Source organism: Grus americana, chromosome 3 (genome assembly GCF_028858705.1).
Source record: "Grus americana isolate bGruAme1 chromosome 3, bGruAme1.mat, whole genome shotgun sequence".
Lineage (NCBI taxonomy): Eukaryota > Metazoa > Chordata > Aves > Gruiformes > Gruidae > Grus > Grus americana.
Window position 1 is genome coordinate 102,051,006 of NC_072854.1, and position 18,382 is coordinate 102,069,387.

Genomic DNA, 18,382 nt, shown 5'->3' on the forward strand with positions numbered 1-18,382 from the left:
CTGTGGAATCCCGGACATTTTCAGCATTTTTGGGGAGGGCTTACTGTGAGAGGTAGAGATGTGGAGTATTTACCTTGCTTGGCATCTTTTTTTGATTGATTTTCGTCTTAGAAGCTGCATCAGTTCTCCAGGACCTCATGGCTTTTGTGCATTTGCTTTTCTGACACTTAAGAATTTTATAAATGTGAGCTCGTGGGTTTGCTTGGGCTCTGTGTGGTCTTGCGGCCTGTGTCTCCATCTTCAGGTTCAATGTAGCCATTGCATCACAACATTTTTAAAGTTTTTGCTGTAAATGGAGCTGCTGCATTTTGCATGCTTTGAAAATAGGGAAGGGAGGAGAGGAGTGTGAGGGAAAGTGTAAGATCACACAGAGTAAGAAGGAGAATATGTACTGTATGAAATAATTACATGTACACTTTAAAGAAGAAAGAAACCTTCAGCATAAAGACTGAGCAAAACATTTGAAATAACTATGAGGGAATGGAACTAAAGCTGTTCCTTGGTCTGCAAAATGATCAACTGCGCTGTGCATATGACATGTTTCTTGGGGGAGATCTCATTTTAAAAACAGAGCATTAAAGCTAGTTGCGGGGGTTCTTTTCTGAAGACCATTGAAGTAGAGACAAACTTAAGAATAGTGTATGTGAAGGGCCTTTAAACTGTTCAGAAGCAGATTTTCTTTGCTTTAAAATATTGCTGCTGAAGTAAATCTGATATTCATTCTCCTAGAACTGGAGCACCAGGCCTCTCTTCTTTTCAGAGATCTAAAGGTCTTGTTCTAAGTTTCTAAAGCTGCTAGTGACTGCTGTTGCCCCAATTTTTGTAGGTTTTCAGAAAGAAAAATTTGAGATTCCAGCCTCCAAAAAACCAGGCCACTGTAATTTATCCTAGGCTGGATACCTGAAATCATTATTTTACTTCTGAAAAGTAGGCATCTCTTTGTAGTCTGACAGGAGCCTGAGATTTATGCTGTGATAGTTTCCTTATCCACACCTGAATCTTGCTGTCCTGGGTTTAAGCCAGGGTAATATTTGAGGGAAATTCCATAACGAATAGGAAAGGAAACACTTCTCTGTCAGATTGCATTCACAAATGGCAACTCCTGATGCTGCCGAGAGGCTTGGAATGTGAGGGAACAGGCAGGTGATGTGGCTGCAGGGATTCACAAATTGCATGAATATGTACTCGTCATACTACATATACCAGAACTAGTAGTGATAAATTTGGATAGTTGCACTGCTTTTCACTGACTGCTGTGTTTTTACCATGTAGGTTTTTACCAGCTATATTGACTTGTTGTATCCCACAGAAGACAGAAATGACCGGTTAAGAGACTCGTATTTCTTTGATTGTGATTGCAGGGAGTGCATTACGAAAGAAAAGGTAATAAAATTAGTGTGAAATATGCTTCTGACTGTGAAGGCACCTACCCAGGTCCTTAGATGTAATATTCTATCTGTTTTAATTAGAGTTTGGAAAGTAGGATAATAGGGAAGGGGGTGATTTCGTTTTTCTGTCTAGAAGACTTTCTGATGCTTGTTCTTTCCACTAATTGTGACACATCAGGAAATTTCCTGGTACAGGCCTATTTAAAGTTGAGCTACAAAGAAAAGATGAAAAGTTTGTGAAAAGTAGGTAATTATCCTGTGTCTATGCTACCTGGTCAAAAGAATTTAGCTCAGAACTCGTTTTTCTTTGGTTTTTTTTTTCCCCGCAACTGCATGTTTTCTACCAGCTCCCAGTGAGTGAATCTAGCGAGCGAATCTGGCTTGGGGCAGTGGTTCCTGTTCTGGGATAGAGTCCTGCTGCAGTTCCCAGTTGGGACATCTCAGTCAATTCTAGGTGATGTCATATGACCTTGCTGGATGGTTTGGAGACGCCTGCAATGGCATCATACCGGTCTTCTCACAGACTGGGTGGTCCTGGTCGCAGCCCCTTGTGATGTGCAGGCCGTGTTTATGTTCATTAGACATCACCTGGTGCCCTTCAAAGGACAAAGGCAGACATCCAGACAGTGTTCCATAAAACAAGGTGTTAGTTATTTTGAAGAAAAGCACTTATGGGGGAGAAAAAAGATACCCAAACCCAACAGATACTGAAACAACTGTACCTGTGCAACCATTTGGACCTCTGTCACTGGAGGTCCTAGGAGAATTGAGCTTTGTGTGGCTTATCTGCCGTTCCAGCCAAGATCAGTCTGCGTGGCTTAATCTGATCCTGAAGTTCCAGATCATTTTCCCTCCCATTTTCACAAAGGTGTCCTTTTAAGAGCTGCTTTCAAAACTGACCAAACAACCACCATCTTTCTCTAAATGGTGTCATCTTTTGTAACTTTTTCTCCAGATAGTACTGAATATTCTTGATTGAGGCCATTCTGTTCATACCGTAATGTTTTTTCCCACATTTACCTTGACAATTTTGCCACTGAGTTTACTGAAGCCAGGATTTCATCTGTGATTTCCAGTAACATGCTACTCTTGGAATCAACTGTCATTCAGCCTCCTTCAGCTCTGGAAGGAGTTCCCTATAGCCCTCTCAGCTGGCAGATTACATAAGAAAGGAAAAAGAAATCTAGCAACAATATGAGGCTTAAACAGTAAAAGATTGTCTCCAGATTGCAGCTGACTCTTCATGAAGTAGTAGGTTAGACAGAGTAAGTGGAGCTGTCCAGCAGAAATAGCAAAATATGGAGAAATGTGGTTTTGTCTGTAGATATGAAGGATCCTTTTCTCTATTTAATATCATCTTGTTTTCTGCTGAGCTATCACTTGGTATTTGGGCTTTTTTAGCCTTAAAACTAAACCTGTTTTAATCCCTAATCTCTTGGAAGCAGTGAAATTTCCTATGTAAAACTGCTTTCATCACAAAATTGAAAAGCTCTTGGATCTTTCAAAAGAAAGGGACTTCCTGGAAGTAAAGAATGGCAGGTGAACTGCAAGGCGCAGAGGATTCTAGGATTCCTGGCCAAGGCTTTAGAGAAAACTTGCAGGTGCACATTCTACCTTTGTTTTTACACCCTTTGAAGAGCTTAAGTTCCCATCTGTCTCTTAGAGTAATTTTGTGTAGCAGGTGCACCTTTATTTGTAGGGCTTGGAACCTGCATTTATAATGTCCATTGTGTTTCCTTCAGGACAAAGAGAAACTGGAAATCCGCAAGCTGAGTGATCCTCCATCAGCAGAGACAGTACGGGACATGATCAAATACGCCAGGAACGTGATTGAGGAATTCAGGCGAGCCAAACACTACAAATATATCCTTTGTCTCACCTTGACTCTACTTGCTTGGTGTGTGACCTAAGAATCTTACCTGCTGGATTGCTTCGGAAGTACCTGCAGGAGAAATACTGTGACCCTTAGAAGTTAAACTTACCTCTGTCCTCTTTGTGTCTGAAGAGTTGTCCCTGGAGACAAGGGGCAGTTTAACACTGCAGGTGATGTGGGATTGTGAGACCTCGCGTTTGTTCCTTCCTGTGCGGTTCTCAGTTTCTAACAGTGCAGCATACGGCTGCCTCCACGCAACACGCCAGAGACTAGAGTGAGCATAGGCGTGTGCTTGTGTTCGTCTGCTGTACTACTGTCTGGTTTTGAGAGGCTGTGCGTGAGGCTGCAGCTATTGCTGATGGTTACAAGCCTACCTGTTGTAACAGCGGTGCAATGCAGACGAAACCGCAAGATTTGTTGGGCCAGAAGCAGACCAAGCTATCTCATGCCTGATTCAGTACCCACCACGTGGGGAATTTCACTCCCCCTTCTTCTGACACATAGCTAGTGTGGTGGTGATTCACGAAAACTGCTTCTGAAAGCTAGTTTTGTAGAATATCCCAGTAGGAGGGGGAATAATCTCACAAGCAGAATATCTCTGAGTATAGACTACCTCTCAGAGTAGCTCTGGGGTTGTAGCGTAGATGCTTTGATGCTGTTTGAGAGAAAAGAGGACTTCTCAGAGCCATTCTGAACAAGTTTAAGTCAATTCTTCTTTGGCATTACCAGGTAGTTCTCTAATGAGAGGCCATCTATGTATTTGGTTCCTTGACTTTTTCATACCTCCTAGTGAATTACTGGAGATCTGTGAGCTCAGCCTGGACAAGATGGGTGCAGTGTTTGAAGACAGTAATGTTTATATGTTACATATGATGTACCAGGCCATGGGTGTCTGTCTCTACGTGCAGGACTGGGAAGGTGCACTGCGTTATGGGCAAAAAATTATCAGACCGTACAGGTAAATATGAGACTATTTTTTAATTTTTTTATAGTGCTCTAATTCAGTAATCTGAATAATTAAGACAAGTTTGGGCAGAGATCACTTCTCTCAGTACATATTGTATAAACATGCTACCCATGACATCACTACTCAAAAAGGAATGTTTAAATGCTGGGACAGATTTTGTTACTGTCGAAATGTAGTCTGCAATACATGGCAGAAGGTGACTCTGAAATCCTTGCTTTGAGTTCTCAAAATAATTTTGTACCACCTTGGCTACTGTGCTAGTTCTGCTTAGCTGGATAAATACTGTTGTTACAGTACCCTAATACTTTACTAAAGCAGAGCTTCAAATTGCATCTGCAGTCAATATTTTGTGTAAGGTAACGGAACAAAGCCCGCTGTTGCTGCCCTCTCCCAGTCCTCTCTGCAGCAGCACGGTGGTGGTGGTTGCGGGCGAGCAGAGCCCTGTCCCAGGCTGGGGCTGAGCAGCAGAGGGAGCTGGAGCCGAGCTCAGCTCCTGCGCTCTGGGCTATGGGTGCCCTGACGTCCCTCCCTGGTCTCCACTGCCCTGGAGCTGGGGAGAATGTGCAGGCTGGAGCCCCGCGCAGGGCAAGGCAGCATGCAGCCTCTGCCGGAAAAAATGAATGCTCTCTCCGATAAATTTTTCTGTGTTTTTACAGTAGTGATCTCGTTCATTAGAGCCAGCCAGTTACACACTGTTTCTGATCCTGCCATGAATTTCCCAAGCAGATTCTCATCTTGAGACGTGACTTTCTTGCCAGCTGGGGGGAGCGTAAGTAAAGCTCTCCCTTTGGAGCAGATGCCAACGTAAAGTCACAGATCACTTGGCAGAGAGCAGCAATACAAAAAAGGAGCCAACATCCCCCCCCCCGGGGGCTCAGTACTATTTATCTTCCCTGGGACTTGCCCAGCTCCTCTGGCTCTGAGCCTGGCATTCCAGGTCAGCTCTGCTGAACCGGACTCTGCTCGCTCAGTATGTGCGAGTACAGAATGGCACGGGTGCTGTACGTGCTGCCGAGGGCCCCTCACTTTCCGTCAAAGACCAACTATTGTGGAAAAGGCAGAGTTACTTCTGTGGGCATAGGGTGGCTCCAAAAACTCGTAACAATGCAGTGTCTGTAGCTGGCTAGATTAAAACTAGTGGCAGAAAGTCATTGCCATCTGACAGCTGTTCAGAGGCATATGGTGGTTTCAGTTCAATTCCCAATTGACAGGCGTCCCCATCCCAGACACAATTGGCACTGACTCTTGGCAGTCATGGCAGAGGGGATGAGCAGTGAATGGGCAGGGGCAACGAGAGGCAGCTTCCTGCCCCTTGAGAGGGGGCTGGGGGGGTGCTGGGAAAATGCTATGAAACTGCCAGGTTTGATAAAGCTGAATTCCTTTCTCTGTCACAGTAAACATTATCCCTCCTACTCGCTGAACGTTGCCTCCATGTGGCTGAAATTAGGGAGACTCTACATGGCACTGGAGAACAGGACGGCTGGAGTTAATGCCCTGAAGAAGGTATTTATTTCCTGGTTTCTTCATTAATAATACCAGTTGCAGCATGGGATCATTGAAACACTACGTGCTTCTCTGTCAGTAAGCCTGGCTTGGTAGGAAATGCACCATGTGTTCATGTATTTGGTTACTGGATTTTTTTGGCTCAGTTCTGATTTTTCCAAAGATGCAGTATAGGTCTGTTCTCGCATACAAGGGGGTCTTGCCTTTTCACAGTGACTTCTACTGCAGCAGCTGCAGTGAGCATTATGCTTAAACATTTGCTGTATGTTCTTCAGTGAGCTAGAGCTGTGCTAGTGTAATGAAGCAGAACTCTAGCTTCTCCTCACTTACTTGCTAGGTAAGGACAGAAAAAATGCTTGGCTCTTACAAAAGGCACATAGTGTTTCATTGAAGTCTCCGATTTCTATGGCCAAGTTAAACTAGGCATGCTTTTGGTGGTTATTTGTTCTGGAACCAATTGGTTTTTAAATAGCTGAAGGGAATTCAATGCATCTGGTAACGCTGAAATTGGCAAATACGGCATTTGGGTTTACATTTTTGTTCACCCCTTTTTCTAAGTCTGTTCCTTATTCTATAGGTTTTTATTCTTTTATGTTTATTAGTCTGTACCATCTTTCTTGACTTTCTTCCCCTATTGTTGTTGGACAGAAGTTTATTTTAGTTTCTTAAGCATCAGTGACTACTGTAGCATATAATGACTTGGTGTGGAATGTCACGTGGGTGGTTTTTTTTTTTTTTTTTTTTTTTTCCATTTTTAGATGCTGGCAAGTTTTTAGCCAGCAATACCAGAGCCATCCAGCCATGATGAAAGATACTGCAAGAATATATGTTCTGAAATCTAGCTGTTACCTAGTTTAAAATTAGCGTAGGTTTTCCTTCGCTGTGGTGTTAAAGCTTTGACTAAAACTGGGATTTGTGCCAGTAGGAGCATTGGGGGGGGGGGGGCTGGGAGCTGTAGGTAGATTTGTTGGCATAGTTAGCTTCCTAACACAAACATTTTCTAATGACTCACTTCCAAAAACTGCCTGCAGGAGCTGCCCAAAGTTATCCCAGCCCCTGGTGTTTGGGATTTAGTGGAAAAACAAAGCCATTGTTCTCTGTCAGGTTGCAAGTGGCTGGTGCAGAAGGCCCTCCTCTCTTCTCTTGGGCAGGAGGGGGAATGAGTCATTTCTCACTGCTGCCGAGGTGGAACCAAAGCCTCTTGTTGTACTGACTTAACAAATAGAAGAGCATAACTCCATAGAAGTTTCCCCGAGGAGAAAATGACTAAATGCTCTGAGGGCTAGGATGCTGCAATTCCTTGCTTTATCTTAGCACTGTGGTCTTTAAATAGGCTTACTCTGAACTTGCTTCTTTCAGTCCTACCTACTGCTGCCTTTGATTGTATCTGTTTGGGGCCACTGCTGTCCTTTTCTCAAGCGGAAATCTTGCCTCTACACCCACTCTGCAGCACAGTGTGGATAGTGGCAGGAAAGCACAAGTCAGTGGGTTTGGCTGCCTGAAACATTCACCTTTGGGACCAGCGCAGGCCGTAGGTGAAACGGCAGGCAGTCGGGCACAGCAGTGTCTGGCCGAAGCTGACAGGATCTCGCTTTTGCCTCGGTGGTTGCCTAAGCAATTGCTTCCTTCGTAAAGCAGTGGTTGCCCCTGGAACTGGTGGAGGGTTTACAGAATCGAGTCTGAAATGCTTTAAGGTAACTTCTGCAGTAGGCCTGTGCCTCAGTCTGACAGCTGAAGGATAAATTGGTAGGAACAGAGCTCCATCTGATACTGGTTAAGTCCTCTGCCAGAATATTACCCACCCCAGGTGCAGTTTTCTGTCCTGGAGCTGGTTGCATTCAAAGTAGTTTTGTCAGGAATATCATTTTTGAAAGGTGCTTTGGGATCCTTTAAGATGAAAGATGTATTCTCTGAATGTAAAACCTTTATTACTTAGTTTTGAATTTCATTTTATTTCCTACTGGGTTTATGACTACAAGGGGACAAAAAGTAGCTAGAGGTGTCAGACTGTTTCAAACCTCTAAAGAGAGTATTTATAGCCTGGTGTTATATGTGAATCAATTGTGTGAATATTTTTTTCTTTTCATAGGCAATTGCTATCATGGAAGTAGCACACGGGAAAGATCATCCATACATTTCAGAGATCAAAAAGGAATTAGAGGACCACTGAGCCTTTGAATCTATGCAATCCTTCAAACCTTTATTTAAAAAGCCTTGTTATGGAAACCTTCAGGAGTGCTTTGATAAGCGGTAGAGTATGAACACAGTTCTGTCCTATAATTGGAATGACAAACACACTTAGGCCTTGCAAAATGTTCCTACCTTCCACACAGCTACAATTGCCTTTTTTTTTAAGGAAGCATCCATGGTTTCTTAAAGGTTATGCCTTTTGACAGCTCATGTGCAAAAATGGCCATTTTTTTCTTCATGGATTTTAATGTTTATCTTATTTGTGTAAAGTAAATAAAGTGGTCTTGACCTCTCTTGATTCTACTTGTACACTTACATGAGCGCAGTAGTTTTATGACATCTACTTTTGCCTAAGTAATTTCATTTAATCTGACAAATTAATCAGCAAAAGCCACGTGGGTTTTTTTGTTTGCGTTAGTATCCTGTTCCTCTTGTCACAAATCATTGTTGTTTGCAGTGGCTTACCTGAAGGTAAGGGGAAACAGGGGTGATGCAGTCTGTGGAGGAAAGCCACCAACGTTCCCCCAGCCAGGTCATCTGCAGAGATTCATCCCTTGGACGCCCCATCCCTGGAAGTGTTTAAGACCAGGTTGGATGAGGCTTTGGGCAACGTGGTCTAGTGGAGGGTGTCCCTGCCCATGGCAGGGGGTTGGAACTAGATGATCTTTGAGGTCCCTTCCAACCCCAACCATTCTATGATTCTAAGGACCTAGAGCTCAGCCTGCCCGGTGCAGAGAATGCTGGTGCCTGCCTGGGAGCTCGAAGGCTTGCACAAGACAAACTGTGCAACTGCCACCTTTGTAATCCCCTTTACAAGTTAAAGTGGATTCATTGCAGAGGAGAGCTTGTATTTCCTTATTGTCATACCTTCTAATCCACTGGAGGCAAACTATTAATACGTTAGCAATTACTTCTAATAGAGGAACATTTTCTGAGGAAAAAACCCAGGACGTTGCTTTCTCTGCCCATATATAAGACCAGAGGGGTTTTTTCCTCCATTTAGATCAATGGCAGGAGATTGCTTTTAAGGCTGGGGAAGGAAGAGGAAGGAGAGTGTGGCTGTGTACTTCCAGCACCTAAGTTGAAATATGTTGCACAATAAAACTACATGACCGTTCCTTACTGCTTTCACAGCTTATAAAGTATGATAAGAAGAATGCATCACTCACCATTAAGAACTTCATCATATTTTCTTTCTTGTAAGTGCTGCTCTGAAAGCGAAACTGCTAGAAAGCAAGGGTTTGTCAGCTCATTTTGCTGAAAGCTTTCATTGCTCTCTAGCCAGCAATTGTTGCTGGAATACATGAAACTGCACCAGATCTTATGCTTCCAAAAAGCCAGGGCCACTTAGCTACAGGCAAGCCTAGCAAGAGGCCACCAGCTAGCTGACTTTTTTTATCCAAACTTTATCTTGTCAAGCAATGCCTTGTCCAGGGAAATAGCACCCTCCCTTCAGAACGTCTGTCAAGAGCCCAGACTATCAACGCCAAAGGATGGGGTTAGCCTAGCATGCGCACCAGGAGGAGCCTCGCCCCTGTGAAATCTGCATTACTCTATATAGAAGGTCCTTCAAAACTCACTGCGGCCCTGGCCGTGCCCAGCAGTTCAACAGGGGAAACCAACCCAAGCACAACAGGTGCAAATACAGAACCTTAAGCTGGTACAGGAAACAACACAAGCAGAGTTTTCCTTGAAAAAAATGGTTTATTGTATACTGTGAATATGAAGGACAGCCTTACCAAAAAAAACTTAGTGACTGAAGACGTTCTCATATTTGCAAAAGCATGTAAGAAACTATTTACACAAAGGCAGTGAAAGGGGTAAGAAAATTATTGCAGTCAATTAATGCTGAATAGAACTTTATAAAAAGAGAAAGAAAAGAAACAGTGCAAAAATACTGTCAAAAGTAATCAGTTCTATACACAAGATAAAACTGACAAGCATAAGCTTATGGACTGATATGAATAATACATTAGAATATAAAATAGCATGCATAGATTTTTTTTTTTTAAAGGCTTTCCATGGCATAGAATAGTTCTGCCATTCAGCCCTAAGAGGAGGGAGCAGGGGCCAGGAAGGGCATATAACTGGTGTCTCATTTCTCTACAAAATGTGTACATACAATGAGGCCGTGAGATTCAGATCACTGTTTTGTCCTAAACTGTAATGTACGGAATTACAGAACAAAAAAACTAGGAAGCATCAAAATACTGAAGTAAAACAGGACAGTAAAATTCAGTGACATAAAACTTAAACATGTTATTTCATGTAACACATGTCCCACACAATTATATAGGGGAATATTAGAGTCATCTGCATGTGTAAACTTTTTTCCTTTGTAAAATAGCCAAAGAAAGGTACTTTACTAATGTGGAAAACATATTTTCCATATGGAGCAATCTCAACAGGATAAACATCCTATTAACAGTGTTTCTGGCACCGAAGATTTGTTTTCTTTTAAAGACGGAGTAGCAGCAAGAAAATACTTTCATTTAACATACACAAAACCGAAGATATTATAGGCATAATATATAATGAAGTTGTGGAACTCACCAACCCAGGACATTGTGAAGGCCAGAGGAACAAATGGGTTCTACAGCAAAGGTAATGCGATTCGTGGAAGATGGATCCATCAGCAGTTATGAAACATAGTGAGCAGGATGCAACATCTGCCTGAGGAAGCCCCTGAAGGACTGGTGTCAGCTGTGCTGGAGGGGCTGAGCACCCTCTCCTAGATGCATTCCTATTTCTTCCTTAAGTGTTAACTAACTCCCTGTCTGGGATGGTGGCTGGGCCCTCCAACCTGCCACGGAAGTAGTTTGTGGGAAGCCTTCCTCTTCTTCCTGCCTGCCTCGTCAGGGAATGCTGCCCCTGAAATATCTGGGGCTGGGTGTCCAAAACACCAAGTCCTGACCCAGGTGATTTGGAAGAGTAAAACTCTTAAGCACTGTATTCATTTCAGGGGTGAGCTGAAGTATTTGTCTTTCCCTTACTGTTAAATACTGCTGGGATTCTTCAGTGAAAGGTGCATTTTTAGCCCTGACTTGCAGTTCACCCTCCAAAGGCAAAATCCTGCTGTTGTAGCACATGAGAAGCTCTCGGTGAGGGTGCACAAAGCACAAGGCAACAAAACCTCAGAGAAATGCCAGCTGAAAAACAGCTGAGAGGAACCAAGGGAAGTGTAGTCCAATACTCTAAAAACACTGACAACATTTATTTACTTTAAATATTTATACTAACACTGCTATTTCTGACCTGTGCACTAAATGGTTTCTTTCACAATCTAACAATACTTTCTCCATGGTTAAGATCTCCATCTTCTGTTGTTTGCCCAACAGCCAGCTGTTCCCTTCCTCAGATCACAAGCCCTGCAAGCCATGGCTGCGTGCAGCTGTGTGCCCAACATCCTCCTCTCCAAAGTCTCGGATGGCACCTGTAGTTCCCATAGCACCAGGTTCTATAAGAAAACCTCTCTACAAGGCTGTGACTGAACTGGGGACAATTGCCTTTGCGGCTTTGGACTTGCAGCCTTTCCCTTGTTGGCATCAAAATCTATCTCCAAACTCCCTCTGACTTGGATATACATCCGCAGATGTATAGTCTATTTTTATAGAGGGGTGGACAAATCATGTTTGCACGCAGCGCTTCCCTTTCACGCTCAATTCTGGGTATTTGCTCCTTCGATATGATGCATCCTTTATTTGATGCAGCGGGTGCCACCCTGGCTCTCTGGCTGTAAAGCGTTCTTTTTCACAAAGACGAGCAGCAGCATTTGACTCTGACCTCTCCTGGTGATGCACGAGAGCAGCTACAGCAGGCGTCAGCCGTACTGACGGTTCCGTTTCCTGAGCACACAGTTCACAAACTGCTAGAGAGACTGACAGCAGCTAATACAGTGGTCATCTCCTCCGAGGAGACCAGCGGGGAGTGAGCTGTTGAGAACGCAGCACAGGCAGTAGCTGCTGAATTTTCCCCATAGGTTTGTGTGCTATATCCAAGTATGAGATTGCCCATCAGCTTGGAGTCGCTCGTGGGCTACGCAGACATAGCAGGTATTGGATCAAAACCTAACGTATTAGCTTAAAATGACCATCTCCATTGAAGCACTGAGACTTACTCACTCTTTTCCAACCTATGTTTTGCCATTTGCATTTCTGTCTGTTTACAAGAAAGTAATTAAATAAAAAGCTCTTGAAATCATGCAAATATTTAATAATATTTGTAGCTGTGACAACTTATTTAAATAAGTGGAACAGAAATGTCCTTCAATATAGTTTATATAAAGGACTGCATTAGCAATAGGTTGAATAAGTTCTCGCAGATGTGTCTCCTGCCAGCTGAAACTAGTTTAGGGAAAAGGTATTGCCGATAAGGCTGAGCATTTTAGGGTCCCTGTGTACCTATACAGGAGAAAGTTTGCGTGATCAAGCTTCATCTTTCCTCGGGTAATGAAGGCCAGGAGGTGGAGGGCAGGCCTGCGGAGGAGCTGGAACAAGCAGGACCTGAGCAGCTGATGTCCGCCATCCTCCGGCGCAGCCTGTGGAGGAGGGAAACAGGACGCCCACAGCACTGAGTTGTCCTCTTCCCCATCCCTGATCAGACAACATTGGGCATGAAATGCTCAGACCATAAGTTTGACCAAAAATTTGATGCCAGCAACCTCAATACTATCATTGGTAAGAGTTTAAAGACAAAAAGAAAGGTGTTAAATTGCAAAATTAAATGCAGATTAAGAGTGGACAGAAAGGAAACCGTACACAATGGATTCTCAAGCCCGACTTGCTTATCCACTCCAAGTTCTCTCTCAGAAAGAATTGGGGAGTGTAGGCTAAATGTGCCAGGCTGCAACGTGGGCGCCTGGGGAGAAGGCTGCTTCTGTCAAACTTTTTTAGGTGCACCTCCATTCATTGGCGATGCATCTTTGTGGGATGTTCAATCCAGACTTTACTCCAAATGGATGAAACTGGTCTCCTGGAACCTACCCACTGCCATGCTTTGATGTTAAAATAACCCATGCAACGCAACAGAGAACAACGCCAAACTGTCCTTTCCTACTTAAGGACTCTGCTCTTAAAGCCTGCAGGACACAAACTAAACAGCACTGTTGCTTTTAGTCTCACGCGTTCATTCCTGCTATGACTAATGAAATTGGATGCAAAATGCGTTTTCCTGTCACTCCCTAAAGGTTAGGAAATACTGCCCAAGCAATTTAGGCCTGATAAAATGACAACAGGTTCAAAGTCAGAAGGTTCAGTTTTTCCCCTACAAAACTATCACGTTTCAATCATAAAACACCGGTGCGCCGAGGTTTGGTTGCAAGCTGGGGAGGAAAGGAACCTCTGAAGACACGCACCAGCCCAATTCACTGAGGATATTAGCAGATCTAGTCAAGATAAAATCTAGCAGGAAAAAATATGTTGAAGTCAGATGAAAGGAAAAGTTTAAAATTACCGTTCTTTGACAATGAAAGGGGAAAAAGTGAGTCACATTGGCCTCTATCTACCATACCAGCCACGTTAAGAGTTAATTGGAAATGACTGTTTACTATGTGGCCACTTATTTAGCTCATTAATAGGCACTGACTTAATTTGGAAAGGATGTTTGGTGCCATTTTGTAATTAATATTTTTCTAAGACACCTATGATGCATCTTTGCATAAAAAACATTTGCTTAATTTTCTTCCTTTTAAACACAGCTCTCTACATTCTCTTCTGCAATAGCTTTCCCGTGCTCACTGTAGAAACAGAAGTACACATTTCAGCCAAGAAGAGCCAAATAATAAGACATAGGAACAGATTCTTTTCCCTCCTGATTTTCTACTTCTCACATCCAAGTGGAGCAATGGGACTTGACAGCTCTGAGTTCAAACTTAATTCATCATTAGGAAATTATTCAAAAAGCTATAACGAGATAACTAATTTAATACACTTTGCTTCAAGGTTTATTCCTTGGCTTGCTTCCCAGATATAAAGCATCTCTGTGCAATTATCATGCAGATGCTGCTGAAAAGACTTTAAATGGTTGCTGCTAATTTAACAAGAGATATGTTGGCATTGGCAGAAGAAATTAGAGGAAAACTGAAGTTGATTGAAAACTCAACTGATGCCTAAAAGGAACACGGTCAAGATATTACAGCTAAATAACCCCTCACCATTCGCTGGTAGCTAGAGGTCTCCACCAGAACCCTTGCCACCTTGTTAGGCCTGTATTGCAGGGCACCACATCAGCACAGCGCAGTTTTAAATACACGTCAGAAACATTCTGGTACAGAGCCTTAGCTTAAGCTCCCACTGGTTTTAGGGAAAGGTAGGTGTGAAGGTCCCTTCAGCGCTGAAGCTGAGAGTGCTTGTAGCCTTAGGCCTTTCTACGCTGACGAGGGCTTTGGAGGTGGGGATGCAACAGAAAAGCAGCGATGGGACTCAAAGATTACATTTATCTGGGAAAGGGATATCAAGACGGATAATTTCACGGTTACAGAGTAACTGCAGTGCATCACGTGCCCTGAGAGGCTGGGAAATCTCCACCGTTGGAGATTTCTGAAACTGGACGTGACCCTGGGCAAAGCTATCCTACTTTAATACAGCCCTGGGGTGAGCAGGGCTGGGACCAGAGACCTGCAGGGCTCCTCTCCAGCCTGCTCCACGCTCCTGCGATCCGACAGCACTGCCGAGTTGAAGCAGGGCCGGACTGCCCACAGGAGGGTGGCAGCGTACAGAGCTGGGAAAAAGGAGTCGGTGTGAGGAGGTGCAGTGCGGGAACCAGAAATAACAGAGTGGGAGTCCCACCACAACTTGCTAAACCTTTTTTTTTTTTTCTTCCTTTAAATTTTAAATCACAGTTTTATCACTTCTACATAACTGTAAGTAAACCCTACTGTGCACACACTGCAGTGTAATTCATAAGGTGATTTACTCCAGTGATATAAACAGTTTGGAGAAAAGAATATACACTAAGTTGTACAAAACAGCTAGCCAATGCTGAGGGACAGAGGCCGAGGAGGAGAGAGGAGGACAGGTCTCACTGCCAAGATACTTCCAGGACACATGGATTTTTATTTTTTTTTTTTTTTTTTTTAGCTCTGTCAGATTTGATTGTTGGCCTGGGACAAGCCAGTTAAGAATCTGCGCACTGGTTATGCAGTGGAGGAGGTTTGTTTCCCTTTTTCTGTTCTGATTGTAAACTTCAGGCAAGGACTATTTCTCCTTTATGTATTTATACAAAATCCTCCTAATCCTAACTGCAATCCCTGAACACCACACCAGGATAAAACAGAAATAATAAATAGGAAGAAGAATCCAAAGTGACCAAACAGAAGACGGATGATCTGTGCAATTTAATACAAAACCCAGCCTATCAAAGTGAGGTTTGCCAATAGCGAAGACTGCTCCACATGTTCATAAACTTCAAGACAGTGATGGGGGAAGAATCAAAGCAGAATCTGAGCTAATGGTCTCAAGGGTCACTATTTGAAGAACTCTGATATGGAGGAAAGACCATATGGATCATTTTGACAAAGTTCAAGGGAGTAGAAAATAGAATGATTACAGTGCTGAAGACAACAGTTCACATGTGAAACTAAGGCAACCAGAGATGCCTAACTTAAATGAGATTCCTTTTCTACAGGAGGGGAGCCTCAAGGCAATAAAATTTGCAGGGTAATTCATGAGAAGGTGTTTGATTTGAGGGGGTTTTTCCACCTGCATTTAGTTGCATTTCCTCTGCTGTTCAACCCGCAGCCCACCGGAGTTACCAGAAAGACTCATTCACTGACTTCAGCTTGCTCTGGAGCACTGCACTTCCCCCTGCACTGCTTCAACTCTTGTGAATCCCTTTGAGGATTGCAGGCAGTAGCAAAGGACTCATTTAAAAGATCCAATATTGCTTTTTTCAAGGACTAATCTAAAACCATAATTCTTGTGGAATTTGAACAGTTTAGCACCCAAAACTCTCTGCCCTCACAATGGCCTGTCCCTGCCCAGGACCGTGTCTGCGCAGCTTCCGCTCGTACAGAGCCGTAGCTGACATCTAGCAGCTCTTGTTTTTATCCTGGAAGCCACGTATCTCGGCCCAAAACGTTCTTGCATGAGAAAATGCCCACTGCCAAGTAACTGTTCATTTCAGAAGCTGTGTAGCAAAATAAAAGCCAGTAAACTACTTTTACAAAGGATTGCTTTCCCTATGGACATGTTACAATGCAGACCAGTCATGTCAAATGTGGTTCAATTTGAAGGTCACTGTAAGTTTTACAAGTTATTAAAGTAATTCACAAGTTATTACAAGAAAAATAAATTATATCTTGTATAAAATAATCAACGGGAGACTCTAGTAAAGAACAATCATTCCTTACTTTCAAGACAACTTTAAAAAGTGCAATATATGCACACAGTGTTGTCAAGGCAGTTCCCCCCGTTCATCACGTAAGGTTCAGTCAGATCCACAAAGCTGGGTCTGGGATGTTGGAAAAGATTAAATAAGTCTGGAGTTCTGCAGGAACTGGATGAGCACTTGATAGACAAACTTGTACTGGGCTATGGTCTGGATCATAAACATTCTCTGCTCCCGCAGGTGTCTCAGCATCACGGGAACGTCCACTTTCTGCAAAGCAAAGAAATAAAAGCATAAGGATGTAGGTTCATTAAATCAAACAATCATTGTCTCAAGTATCAGTTATATGACACAGGAAACTGTATTGTAGTTATATAATGTAATGAATTATAATCAACTGTAGTGAAATACAACAATTCCCCCCCCCCCAACCTTTCATTTCAAGGAATATTACAGTAGTATATACAGGTTACTGCGCATCCAATGCTTTCCCCACTAAAGCTCACGGGAATTTCTGGACTGATGTAAGGGGACAGATGACCAAAGACTTGTCTTCCAGTTGTGTACTACTGATTACCTCTCAGCAGATCATCAGCTGAACACCTAAAGGGCTGCTTCTCTTTGGAGTTTTTTTTCTGCTTCAACATACCTATTTTCAACTCAGTAAAATAAACCCAATATATCGTATTTTCTCAGGTTAAAGGCTAAATATATCAGGAAGGTCTAGTACAAAACTTAAAACAGCCAAGATTATATAGCTCAGTTCAGACTCTACCACCGAGCGCATCCACAGGCCCCGTGACCACTTGCATACTGTGCTCTGATCCATGCTCAAACTTACTCAGAGGGAGGAGCTGAGAGATTGTTCAAATGGCAAACAGGCATCAGGATCACAAGAACAAAGGTTGCCTGGACAAAATTAAAAGTGCAGGCAAATATAGTGACCCTTCCACTAAAAGAGAAGGGAACTCACTGTCACCAAAAGATCCAGAAACACAGACACCTGATCTCCCACAGCCAAGTCTCTGCTAGACAAGTAATGCTCCAGAAGAAACACCTCTGTGAAGTGAAACGAGGACCCCAATACACATTGTGCAGACTTCAGGCCAGCACTGGTCTGCTGCCATATACTGAATGACCACTAGCAGCTGGGACACGTGAGGTGCTCTCCAAGAGAGCGTCTTCTGGCTTAGTTTCATCCCAAAGAAATTCCCTCACATGCCCTGAAAATGCTCTGCAACAGGAACTAAAGCACAGTAAGTGGGGCAGATAAGGAAGATCCCCTGTGAAAAAACATCCCAAACCCCATCGAGCGCACTGGGGCACGTGCACCCTATAACGTTCCGAATCAAAAAAACAAGCGAGTTGTGTGAAACAGAGGCCCAGGAGGTAAAGTGCTAGAAATCACTGCAAATTTCATTAGGTGTTACCATTGTATCTCCAGCATTTAGAGAGCAAACAACCTACAATGTTGTTACGTTTTATCTGTTACAACAGGTACAGGAGGAGCTATTCAGAAGTCAGTGAGCCATGAAGCTCAGCCTGCCAGGCTCAAATTCAAAGGGCATGTCATATGACCCAAGATTTGGGATACAAACTTTCTATGGCAGCAGTAAATACAAGCACTAAGATATGAGGAAGCTCTTAAGCAGTTCAAGATGCAGAACTGAGTAACAGCTACTCTATCAGACCACACAAACTGCAGTTTGTACTGCCAGTTTGCCATCCCGTAAACAAAAATGAACTTAGCAAGTTTTTTGGCTGGGATGAGAAATGTTACAAGCACAATGCCTGGAAAAATGGACAGAGAAATTAAGATTGCTGCTAACCCTTGGAAGCACAGCTGAGCATGGAGTCTGCTTCCATGCACGCTGGAAGTTTTCTGGAAAGTTTAAAATAAAATCACGCTGCATATCGATTTCTGTCCATATATATAAAACTCAGACTCTCCAGTCTGTGTAAACGAGCCCTAACTCATAGGCTATCATTTTCTGAAAACAAGTCGAAATGTTCTGCCACATACTCCAACCAGTTGTTCTAAAAGGACACCTCTAGAGTCAACAACCGTAAAGATTTGTTATGAGTAATGTCATATTATCTTCAAATGGGTGCAAAGGAAAATGTAAGCTCTTTCCA

The 18,382-nt window shown here is 43.2% G+C and overlaps 2 protein-coding genes across 6 annotated transcripts in view; one reads left to right on the top strand and one right to left on the bottom strand.

Moving 5' to 3' along the window:
• The window catches only part of SMYD2 (SET and MYND domain containing 2), a 30,617-nt gene extending 22,383 nt beyond the window's left edge, over nucleotides 1-8,234 (top strand). For both annotated transcript variants that reach the window (XM_054819878.1, XM_054819877.1), the window contains 5 exons: nucleotides 1,273-1,383; nucleotides 3,131-3,251; nucleotides 4,045-4,219; nucleotides 5,623-5,731; nucleotides 7,821-8,234. In XM_054819878.1, coding sequence (XP_054675853.1) covers nucleotides 1,273-1,383; nucleotides 3,131-3,251; nucleotides 4,045-4,219; nucleotides 5,623-5,731; nucleotides 7,821-7,901 — 597 coding nt within the window. In that variant the 3' untranslated portion in view covers nucleotides 7,902-8,234. The remainder of the gene's footprint in view (nucleotides 1-1,272; nucleotides 1,384-3,130; nucleotides 3,252-4,044; nucleotides 4,220-5,622; nucleotides 5,732-7,820) is intronic.
• Nucleotides 8,235-9,605: 1,371 nt separating this feature from the next.
• Nucleotides 9,606-18,382, bottom strand: part of PTPN14 (protein tyrosine phosphatase non-receptor type 14) — a 120,584-nt gene continuing 111,807 nt past the window's right edge. For all 4 annotated transcript variants that reach the window (XM_054819873.1, XM_054819874.1, XM_054819875.1 and 1 more), the window contains exon 19: nucleotides 9,606-16,516. In XM_054819873.1, the coding sequence (XP_054675848.1) occupies nucleotides 16,388-16,516 (129 nt within the window). In that variant the 3' untranslated portion in view covers nucleotides 9,606-16,387. The remainder of the gene's footprint in view (nucleotides 16,517-18,382) is intronic.